This window comes from Acinonyx jubatus, chromosome D3 (genome assembly GCF_027475565.1).
Source record: "Acinonyx jubatus isolate Ajub_Pintada_27869175 chromosome D3, VMU_Ajub_asm_v1.0, whole genome shotgun sequence".
In the NCBI taxonomy this organism is placed as follows: domain Eukaryota; kingdom Metazoa; phylum Chordata; class Mammalia; order Carnivora; family Felidae; genus Acinonyx; species Acinonyx jubatus.
In genome coordinates this window covers 70792913-70805112 of record NC_069392.1, presented here as the reverse complement: position 1 = coordinate 70805112, position 12200 = coordinate 70792913, and the positions used below count along the sequence as shown (strand labels likewise).

Genomic DNA, 12200 nt, shown 5'->3' with positions numbered 1-12200 from the left:
TTTGGGTAGTATATGACTTATTTTATCCCTTACCAAAAAATATGTACTTTTTCCATCAGAACTTGTTTTTATTTAGACAACTTCTATTCTGTTTTTTTTCTTCTTAAGCTTATTATCTATTGATTTACCATATGCTTATAAATAACTGTTTATAACATAATAAAAAAGTCATCATGTAAACAAACCAAAATCTAAAAAAGCACTGAAATAGAACCAATGAAAATACATCATAACACTGAGGGGAAACAGAAAGAGAAAATTAGAATGAGCCAGGCTCACTTTTAGAAAGTCAGGCAGAGTGACAACTCAGCATATAAGATTTTGGGGAGATTTAATATCCCTCTTCTTTTTCTGTATTTGTCAGCTCAAATGAAAATTCTGTTTGCTATTGCACTAAGAGCAATTTCCTAGAGAAAACAAGTCTTCAACTTAAATTTAAATCTCATTTGGAATTTTCACATTATCTTTTCATTTTGGAAAATTCAGAAAGTAACTCACACAAAGTAAGTGTGCCATCTGAACTGTAATTTCCAAGCTTATCTCTGTTATCACAGAATGACTGAATTACTTTGCTAATTTATAATAGTGTTATCCACTTGTATGAAAAAAAAAAGAAGAAAAAGGAGTGACTCTTACATGTGCCTAACCCAATGGTTCAAGTTAATTAGACTATAATGTGCACATTTTTAGTTATACAATATTTTTCATAATAATTATATGCTATGGAGACATCTATTAAAAGCCTAAAGTGATCATTTAAATGCAAAATCCTTGATAGAACTCCATTATATTTTTCATACTAAATTAACATTACAGGCTTCTAATGGATGCTTTAATTAGGCATTGATGTTATCAGCAATATTTGGCAAAATAAAATGTGTCACTGTGAAATATTCATTAAGTTCAATTTCTGTCAGTCAATATTAAGTATTTTATGAACCTTATGATTTAAGTAAGAAGCTAAAAGCTAAAGTGAGGAACTAAAAACCTCTTTTGTATGTGCCATTCAAAAATACATGGTCATTAGGTGTCTTTTGTATTTTATAACTGCCAAACAACCAGCTTCTTGTTAGTCATTTATGCTCAGAGACATTCCATTAGAAGGTTGTCCTAATGCTCCACAAGATGAAAGACAAAAGGTCTATACTAATTAAAATACACATCCTTCAAGAAGCAACTCAAGTGAAATGTGTGTGTGTGCATATTTGTAGGCACCTTTAGAAGAAATTCCATGGTCAGTGGGGGGCAAGAAGAGACAACCAGAAAGCATCAGGGAGTACACAGAAATTCTGGGACAGAAAACAAATACACAAAAGGCATGGACAGTACACACGAGGTAAGCAATTGCAGGGCAAGCAGAGCAATGCTGGGAATGTAGCAGAGATGCTTACCGGTAATTTTCCCATTGGCTTCCAAGGGAGGCTGCCAACTCACAATGACAGCACGAGGCTTCCCTTCTCGAGTAATGACTGTCAAATCCTTGGGAGCAGAGGTCGGGGCTATGAGAAGAAACAAAGACAAGGCCTTGTCATTGGATGTGAAAGAAAACAGACGTTTATGAGACTTCTAATAATGATGTTGACACTCAGAATCCATCGTGCAGTATATCATGTTTATCCTACCAGTTTCGATTTATTTCAAGTGCTTTAATTAAACAAGCAAACAAAAATACAGAAATTAATGTTTTTTCCATGGAAGTCAAATGACTTCCAAAGGTGTAAATATGGAAAAGAGAACGGAGTATGTGTGAATACAGAGAAGAAAAGTATAACGGATATTTCCAAGTGAGCACCACACTAAACATTTAAGAATTATTATAAGAACAAAGAAATGTACACATACTTAGTGAGATTGATGGCTACCTGTCTCCAAGAGACAGAATTCTGTACCAACTGTAGGATTTATAAATACAAATGTCACCTAATTCTATATTTTCTTAAAAGCAAGAAGAAGAAAAAAGAAAAGAATGTACTTAAATGCATTAAGATGTTTTAACCATCTTTCCTAGGTAAACATACTAGGTTATCTCCTAACAAGAAGGCAAAAAAAATATTTGAAAATAGAAGAGGTATGGAATCTATGAAGGTCTTAGTATCAGTCTGGTGTGGAATAGGAAGGCACGAAACTCTGCCTTTCTTAGAGTTACTTTTCCTACATGTTGTTGAGGGGAGGGGCAGAATTTATCACCCCAAAATATGCCTCTTTGGCCTAAAGACTATTTTAGGCCTCTTTGGCCTAAAGACTATTTTATTTCAAGACCACAATAGACATCGGAAAAGCTCTGCAAATTTAGTAGATGTTACCTTTTTATAAGAGAAATTTTATTTATAAGAGTGTCTCCCTCTAGGTACCAAGAAGAGAATGACAAAATCTCTAGAAACTTTTATTAAGGAGAAGGTAGGAACTTAATTCTGCATTACAATGACACTCTTGTTTCTTGTGATTTGCCTGAAAACCTCCCGTAACTGGCTTCCCACCCCACAACATACTCTTGTTTTTAGTTGGAGATTGTATATAAGGTGATGGCTTGGGACATTTTAGGGAGTAACAGTTTTCTGGGTATCCTCCATGTATACAGGAGGTATACATGTTTTTAAACTCCTGTTTGTTTTTCTCCTATTAATCTATCTTTTATTATGGAGGAGTCTCAGCCAAAGACCTAGAAGAATAAAAGGAAAATTATTTTTCCTCTCACATTGTGCTCAACAAAATTTTAAATATATTTTATTTTTAACATTTATTTTTTTATTTTTGAGACAGAAGGAGACAGAGCATGGGGGGAGGGTCAGAGAGAGAGGGAGACACAGAATCTGAAGCAGGCTCCAGGCCCTGAGCTGTCAGCACAGAGCCCGATGGGCTCGAACTCACGGGCCGGTGCAAGATCATGACCTGAGCCGAAGTCGGACGCTTAACCGACTGAACCACCCAGGCGCCCCTGAATATATTTTAAAGGTGGCAGTACACTGGCCAAGACAGTCCAGTATCTTCCAGGCTTCTTTAGACCTGCTTTTTCACTGTCTATGCTTTGAAATGCAGTGAGTTTTCCTTCTAGGCAATGCACAATGCTCCGAGTCGATTATTGATAGTCTCTTTTAGTCACCCTCAGTTTGACCTGGGAAATTTTGGAACATATCTTAAGTTCTATGAATGGGTTCTAGAGGTATTTCCAGATCTCTGCATAAGAATGCTTGTGTATTACAAGAGAGGTACAGTTTGGTCCTAATTCTGAATTCTTCGCTTTTACCATTCTCTTTGGCTCTTCTGTTGGCCCTGTCATGGGGAATCTGAGTTACAGTACTTCCAGTTTCTCTTCCCGAATATAATTTCAAGTGAAGGAGACACCAAACATTTCCATCTAGCATAACATTTATTTCCAATGCCCTAGTTCTCAAAGCCACTAGTATTCCAGGTTAACCAAAGCTGCACCTAATCATAATATCCTGACAAGGTACTTAATATACTTAAATTAAAAAAAAATGAAAGCAGGAAGAGAATACATAGGTCTAGTGTAGTTGAACCCTGAGTAAAGAAACTACATATGTATATGGTTTAATGAACCAAGAATGAGGCCATTCTTGCAAGAAAAGTTCTGTTACAGCAAAATATCAAAGAGGCAATACTCTCTTAAAGATGGATTAGTCTCATAAAGAGTTCATTGAAGATATTTTCTAAGCCATAGATAGGAAGGTAACATATAGTCACAAATTGACTTAGAGTATTATACCAAGCATAATAAGGAATTTTCTGATTATGGAAGCAATTAAAAGATCTGTCTTTCTAACTACTCAGAATAGTGTGTGTTTTCTTAACTGGGTTAAAATTCAACTTGATGGCTATTTAGAAAACAGTTAAATGGTGATGATTAGACTGCTTCACTGAATCTGTTACTATTTTCAAAAAAGATAAAAATGACTTCAACTTTACCTAACAAAATAATACACTGAAGAGGTGGTTATTTTTCAAAAAAAAAAACAAAAAACAAAAAACAAAAAACAAAAAACAACCCAATAAAACTTTTCTAACAGCCAATCTATTTCAGGTGTTGTGCAAGTTTTTCTTTTTCCTCAAGCCATGTGAATGTTGGTGAATAGCGATTCTGGTATTGCAATCAACAGCTTAAATGTTTAGGATTATCATATAAGCTGCACACTGTTTGGACAGGAATGTGGCTCTAACAACTTCAGGGATGTCTGCTGAATCCAGCAAAACGTGTCTGGTCTGTTCCTCTTCAATCTCACAGGTTCCGCCCAGAGGAGACCTTTTAGAAATTCTTCACTGACTACCAATCTTCTTTGGATTAAATGTAAATAAATAACAAATAATAAATACCAGGCCCTGATATTTACACTTCACTTTCTTTTACAGCCTCATTTCCCCTTGTTGTCCCATGATTCTTGTGGTCCAGTCACTCTGAACCATTCACAAGTGTCTCTAGAAGACATCTTTCTGATAGTTGCTCATGTATTTTTGTACATGCTGCTCCTTTCCTTGGAAGTTCCTGGAATAGGTACCTGATGATCCTCCCTGGCCATAGTTCAATTATTATTTCTTTTGTGAAACTCTCCTTTATTTCTCTAGACAGAATTTATATTTGGCTCTGTTTGTTCAGATTCTAACTTGCCCTACACTCTATGGTTGTATTTCTTATATTATTTCAGTTTATTTTTTTTTGCATTATTTCATTATTTCAGATGTCCTTCTAATTATTTACATTTTACTTAACTAGAATAAAATTAAGGATTTATCACCTGGACAGAATGAAATGTTTTATTTCAAGGATTTACCAACCACTCTTACCCTTGTCATAAACAATTCCAGCACAAGAACATAACTATGTGGCCCTATACAGTCTTTAATGTTACTACAGAATTAGAAGCAAACGTGGTGTTATTTCATTCAGTTCATTTCCTTCTCACAGTTCTAAAAGTCTGAAGACACTTGTGAATTATTTCTTGCTTCTCATCATCACCCAGAGGTCTCATCCACATGTTATTTACACTTTTGTCCAGATCATTATCTGTTTTGACAATCACCCTGCCTAAAACCACTCTCTAGCAGTTAATATCTTTTTGTCAGAAATGGGTCTCACTGCTAGAACCCCTACAAGGCTATGCAGTTGATGAAAAATCAAGAGAATACATTTATCAATTCAGATTTTAGGGTGCATTTTATGAAAGGGAAAAATGAATGAATTTGCTTGCTTTAAGAGGAAATTACTACTCCTTCTCTTTCATTCAGGGAAGACCTAATGTCTTACTGGTTTATGTTTAACTCCTTTCATTTCCTTTTAAGTAAAAAGGAAGAGCAGGGCCTTTATTCTCCCCATGGTACATAATTTATTCAGCATGTCTCATTCTTCCTTTGAAGCTGTGAACATTAGCATCTAGGAGAATTCTAGGAGAATTCCTGAATTCTAGGAGAAAGAGTTAATATACGTAAACATGTAAAACAGAAGAAGATGAAAAAAAGAGAAGGATGTTGAAATTAAATCTGACAAACTAGAAAACTTCTTATAGAAAGAAGTATCCACAAAGATGTAACAATATTAACAGCAGACTCTCTGAGTTAAAGTAGTAGCTTGGAATAAGGGTCACAATTGCAATGCCATGGGACAAATTCTAATGGAAAAAGAAATTCAACTTACCTGAGAGTTTTATTGGTACAGCTTTATTTTTAATTTGGAAATGTGTGGTGTAGTTTACCCCTAACTAGAATACCATGAAACCAATCCAAAAGCATGTTGATTCCCTATTCTTCAGATGTTGGATTTCTGTGAACTATAAAAGCCAAGTGTACTGCATGTCTGTTAAGGTTATGAATTCAATGTTTATGATCCATAGTAAATGTGACTGGTAAAAATTTACAGTGAGTTACATTTTCCTGTGATTTGAACTATTTCAAATTGCATGAAGGTTTTTCCATTGTGTTGTCTTATTTCCAAGGAGTGAACATAACCACAAGGAAACTTCTTCCCATACCCAGTTGTGGTTATTTATGGTAAACATTACAATGTGATTATGGCTGTAATGCAATGTTTTATTTTGTATCTAATTTCTTTCCAAAAAAGTAAATGCCCACCATGACTACTAATCAAAGACTCAAATGTTTTGGACAGAGTTCAGTGCATGGATTTCTGCTTTCACTTAAAGGAATTGAGAAAAAAGATTTATATTCATTTAGATCCCTGGAGTTAACATCCAGATTAAAACCAGATTATTCAATATATTGAGGACTCATTTTCTTCTTTTGTAGAGTGGAGAGGATAATACTAGATATGAAAGTACTTTGAACTACAAAGAATAAACTATTTCCTGCAGGACCAGGTGGGACTTAGACATCATAGTGCACATATATTCTGATATCCACAAAACCTGGGAAATACCGTTATCAAATGCCAAGAGTCAAAATTTCAAAGCAAGCCTTTCTTCACATACCTGCCTCATATGTGGTGGCGTGGGCAGTCATGCTCCATGTGCTTGACCTTCTGTTTTTTGTTACCATGACCGAGAACTCATACATCGTGTTGGGTTTGAGGCCTGTTGCTGTGTAACTCAGAGATGTTGTGTCTTCTGACTGTACAAGTGGGACATAAGCAAAGAGAAAAAAGATGAACTCTATCAACTTGGTAAATCAAAACATGTACAGAGACTACCAAATAACCAAAAAAGAGTCTGTTTCCAAACAGCATAAAAGCTGTGACACAGAACTGGCTCTACTTCCCTTCTGTCAACCAGTTTACACTGGCTGATTATATATCTAAAACATGGTGGATAAAATCAGATGTGATGTTGTCCAGAGGGGCGGCCAGCTGATCAATTTTCCAAGGAGGGCAATAACCAGTGTGTCAGGACCAGTTCTGTTTGCTTCTCAGTTCCGTTTTTAAGGTAATCTTCACTGACTTTAACTGTAATTTGTTTGTAATAATCCACAATACATTTTACAATAATCAAAATACATTTTATGTATTTTAAGTAGCTCATCATGATTGTTTCTCACTAGTAATAAAATTAGTTTTTAGAGTTTTACTACTTGTGATTTTAAAAAAAATCTTTAGAGTACAAACTTTTAGTGATCCCAGAATCTATTTGAGTATTATAAAGAAAAAAGACAAAAGCAATTGTTGTAGTATGTGGTCTTCTTTTGTTCAGTGGTCACATTAAACACACATTTAAGTATGGTCACTGGAGCAACTGATTAGGAAGGGAATGACAAATTGGGTAAGTATTAAAAGATTATATTAGTGTTAATATTATTTGTCTTTTGAAACCATTCTTTTTCAATTAAATAGCAGGTTAAAGATATTTTAGTAGAAAGTAAATTATCTATTTTTATTACTTACTCAAGAAATCAAAAGGGTAATGAAAAAAATACGTTAATCTTCCAGGTTAATGCATATTTTCAATATGATCAGGCAAATTTAGCCTATTTATGCCTCTATGATACTTGTAAGTGTCAGGTTATGCTTGGTATTTAAATCTTGACCCTCCTCCAAAGTTTCATATTTATTTTTACTTTTATATTCACTACCTTTGTTATATATCTATGTCTAGAAAATCAAGGAAAGATCTTTTTCCCCACCTATGTCACACCTATCTCCTCCCATACTACTGTAGTGTGGTATATCTTTTTTATTGTACTATGAATCCTTAGATTATAGCTATGAAAATCCTACATTTCATTACAAAACCAAATAAATATTTAACTGTACTAATAACATTTTGATGATGTGCCCATCCATCCTATTAAAGTGATAACCTCATAAACATCTATCAGAAGCTCTTCTTTAAAAAAGCTATAAAAATGTGGGCCCTAAGTAAATGTAAAAATACATCGTAGGCTCAGGAAGATGGAATCCCATCAAATAAAACACAACATAGGCAGCTAGTATCTGACATGCTGAAATATAACTTCCAATCCTGTCTTCTTCACTATCATGAACACTTCTAAGTCTTACAAATGGAAATAAGGGGAGAAATGGGATGATGATGATGAAATACTTCAGTTAGGACAAAAGGATCATACTTTTTATAAAACTAGTCTCTCTGACAATAAAAATCACTGGTGTTTGGGAGACCACTAAGTAATATTGTCCTTGTTTGCGTTTTAGAATGACATACTTGCATTCTGTAAATACCATGAATTCACTGTTTTCTCGGGAACTTCATGGAAGGTCGTTGCTCAGAATAAATCATTAGCCTAGAAGTACTTTGGAAATTCACGGTCAGCTATTTTTGTGAGCCTAGACTACCCAGGTACTACCTCTCTGAGCCTCAGTTTGCTCATCCATAAAATGGAGATAACTGTAGCACTGACCTCCTGGCATTATTTAACGTGTAAAGTAAAACATAGTATCCAACCCAGGGAAGCTTTAGATAAATGTTAGCTACAGGATTTCATGCATTGTCTAATGTGATATTTAACTTTACACATGCATTAGGTTCCCTATTGGGAGGGATATCTCGAGGGTGAAACTGAGTCTTGAAAAACTCTGTACCTTCTGTAATACCCATGTTATATCTGGTAAGCACTAGTCAATACTCAATGAATGGGTTTTGAATAGAAATTTGTATAAAACATCATGTGATTAATCATTTTAGTAGAAACTAAATTACAGAACATTGTTCCTTCTCATAAGGAAAATCAAAACAGAGTTTTAGACAATCAAAATATAAATGTCTGGATTAAGCCTTGATATGGGATTACATGAAGTAGAAGGGTACTCCCGTGGAGATAGCCTAGAAGAACGCCATAAGGTCATGCAAGCTCTAGCTGTAGTTTCTTGGGAAATTGTTTTTCAAGTTATACAACCTATCTATGTCTTCATAAAGGGATCTACATACATGCTTAATTACGGAGAAGCTTATTTTTTTTACAGTAGGTGTGAATAATCTAGTCATGTAGATGACAAGGAGATTGAGTAAATGCAGTGACATGACAGGGCACAGCAAAACCAATGCTTGTGCCCATGTCATCTGACTCCATGTACTGATTTTTTTGCCTCTATCTTGTGCATGCTCTGCCTACCTTCTAAAGCTGTCCTGGGGAGTGAAATGAAGTAATGGGCATGAAAGTAGTTTGAAAAGCTCACAATGGAAAATCAAAGCATTCCATTACCATTATTTGTAAAACTTAAGTTTATTGTACTACTTTCTAGGGGACTAGATACGTTCTGTATTTATCTTTGCTACCCAACGTACTCCACTCTGTCCTCCAACTCTCTTCTTCACAGGGTGTAGATGTAGAGCATGGGTGCGTAAGAAGGGGGACAGAATGTTAGTAACTAAAAGCCTTAGGTCAGGGAAGATGGTGGGAAGAGGAACATTTAAAATCTTTGTGTTCTATTCCCAGATATCAATCCATGAGAGAAATCAGCCTCCACTCACAAAATAGCTTTTGGGTTGAGTCTGACTTTGCAGGCATTCTTTGTGAGACTCAATAATTCTGTGTCTGCTGTACTAACTATTCAACTGAAATAATTTGCCTCAAGAAATTTTGGAACTTAAGCCATTATGCAGAGAACAATCGTTATCCCTCAGAACATTTCACATACTGGCAAAGTACCCATTGCCATTCTGTGAAATGAAGGTATTGAGAAAGTACAGCAATTATGAACATAAAAATTTTAAGGTAGTCTTTTAAAAGCAAACTTAGAATTGGGCAATCTGTATATAAAGAGAGACTTAAAAAAATGTTCTTATGTATTTCATTGGTTGTCCTATCTGATAATGTTATCTTTATTTATAGTTCTGCTGAGTCTTAAATCTAATACTGCAAGGAGATGGATAGGGTACTTACAACATATGTTACATCAATGATACTATTTGGACTTGCCTGGAGAGTTTTTCCAAATACCTGACCTAGCAGGGCAGCAGTAACAAAGAAAGCTTTTTAAAATGGTTTCGCCTAAAAACTGATATATGATGAAATGTGAGTTTTATGCCACTTAAAATTTCAAAGAGACTAGAAGGAGATCCAGCATGGCTACAGGAAGAGAGAGAGGCAGATTTAGAATATTATTGGTGGGATTTTGCTTTATCTCCAGGTTCTTTAGAGTCTGACACTCCCAAAGGACACTGTCATCCCTGAAATCACCACTGGCTAGAGGCAGGATTAAGCAAGATGGCAGTTTAGTGGAAAGAACACTGGATAAGATATCAGGAGGTTCAAATTCTGAGAGGTATTGCAGTAGATGGTAAAGAGAAGGCACCTAAGGGTCATACGAAGAAGCAGGAGGACCAGGATTGAACTATTGGTTCCTTGGTTATTTGGTTGTTGGGTACCATGTATGATCTTATTTTTAAAGCTACCTTCTTGATCCCAAATCCTCATCTTGTAAAGCTTTATATTTTAAATGAGCATTCATATATTATCTCACATGAGTAGCTTATGAATTCTTTGAAGTGTAGCAATGGAACTGTCTTACCCATTGCAAAGTTATAAATAATATGTTAAGTAGCAACAACTAAGCTGTGTTTAACTGCTTCTATAATCTAGTGCAGTTCTAGGTGCACAGTAGGTACCTGATAGTCACCTGTTGCTTTTCTCATTTTTGTCTATATTTTGTGTACTGTTTGTATATACTAATATTGTGGCAGGCTTAGGAGGTAACACAGTTGTGCCCATATGTAACTATTTGTTGGAGTTACTTAGGCCGGCTGACAGAGATTTAAAAGTAGTGAAGAAAATGCCTCAAATATCTATCTCTACAGAGCTCTTAACGGAGTTATGGGATGAGTCAGTGAAATGGGTTGGTCTCATTCATATTAGTCAAAGGGGAGTGTGCACTGTGGTTTTCTTTACCACATGAGGGTGTTTCAAGGCTAACTGAGGAAGTAGATGCCAATGGCTTCGAGTGCTTTCTAAAGACCTTATTATAAAATCTTCTGTGTTCCCAGTCATATTCGCTGTCAAATGAGTCTCTGTAGCATTAATAGGGTTGCCTTTGGTGTCAATCTAGAGTCCAAATAAAAAGAAAGACACCAAAATCTATCCAGAAAACTAATGTGGAGCCCTGCTATTTTCAAAGAAAAATGGCATTCCCCTGTACAGAATCAGATTATTTATACAGACGCAGCATCTGGTGGAACTCAAATAACATTTTGCATTTATTAATGTTTTTCTACCTTGCCTTAGAATTGTTTCCTAAGATACAACTATTCCCATTCTAATTTTAGATATTGAGTTATTAAAATGCCTTGTTTTCCACTTAGTGCCACTGCAGCAAAATGACTCATGACAGCCCAGGAAGCATTTAAAACAATGTATTAAGCAAATGACAGTTCATTTCAAATTTTACACTATCAATTAGAACTTCACCTTGTACTTCGCATTCGCAGAAAAGCTGGTCCTCCACCGGACAGTGTAAAGTCGCACTTCAGATGTTTTTTGGTTCTTAGGGACAGAGTTGTCTGCCCAGCTGACCCTCACAGCATCGTGGGTAAGAGCCACAGCCTGTACACCTACTGGTGGGAGCATGGGGGTGGAGACATCTGGGACCGAGGTGGGGAAATCATCAAGCAAAGGATAATAATCAACTGGGTCAGTGGGATCTGGGTTTAAAAACCCGCCAAATGAAACAAACAAATAAATACATAAATAAAAGAGTTAAAAAAATAAATATCAGTGGTAACACATCACAATGAGTTAAATGCATGGCAATAATGATGAAAGGGAACATGAGAAGAACAGAAAAAAATACAATTAATTCAATCGGAAAACTCATTAGAAACAGTATTGCTATGTTATAAAAATAACTGACTCTTCTCTATAATTCACTCATTTCCTTACAGTGGTTTTATCAACTCAACTTTTGGTGGTCACTTCTAGTTATATATTTTAAAAGTCCATTTTTTCTTGGAGTGTTGCACATTGCTTCTTAAAATGTTTAGCATAGAACTTAACAGTTTTATAAATACACAGATAAAATAACAAGATCCAAAGGAGCGTTTGGTTTATTTCCTGCTGTAAAGGAAATAAGTGCCTATCTAATATCTGTTTGCTTATGTTTGTTTATTTTTCTCCCTTTCTAACTTGATTTGGTTTCCCTAACGCTTTCATTATTGCTTAGCTTATATCTGCATAAGTATTGTTTAAGCAAGAAACAAACAAGAAAGACCAAAGGACCCTGCAGTCCTTAGCACTCTGTCTATGGCTATGATTGCATAAAACTAGACTGACCAAGTCCATGGTCCACATGGTCC

General features: G+C 35.4%; 1 protein-coding gene across 2 annotated transcripts in view; it reads right to left on the bottom strand.

Moving 5' to 3' along the window:
* Window positions 1-12200, bottom strand: part of DCC (DCC netrin 1 receptor) — a 1130837-nt gene that overhangs the window by 115049 nt on the left and 1003588 nt on the right. Inside the window, exons 17-19 of one of the 2 annotated variants that reach the window (XM_027068985.2) lie at window positions 11317-11549; window positions 6435-6573; window positions 1392-1499 (exon numbers count right to left, since the gene is read on the bottom strand). In XM_027068985.2, coding sequence (XP_026924786.1) covers window positions 1392-1499; window positions 6435-6573; window positions 11317-11549 — 480 coding nt within the window. The remainder of the gene's footprint in view (window positions 1-1391; window positions 1500-6434; window positions 6574-11316; window positions 11550-12200) is intronic. The other variant, XM_027068988.2, reaches the window with a different exon arrangement.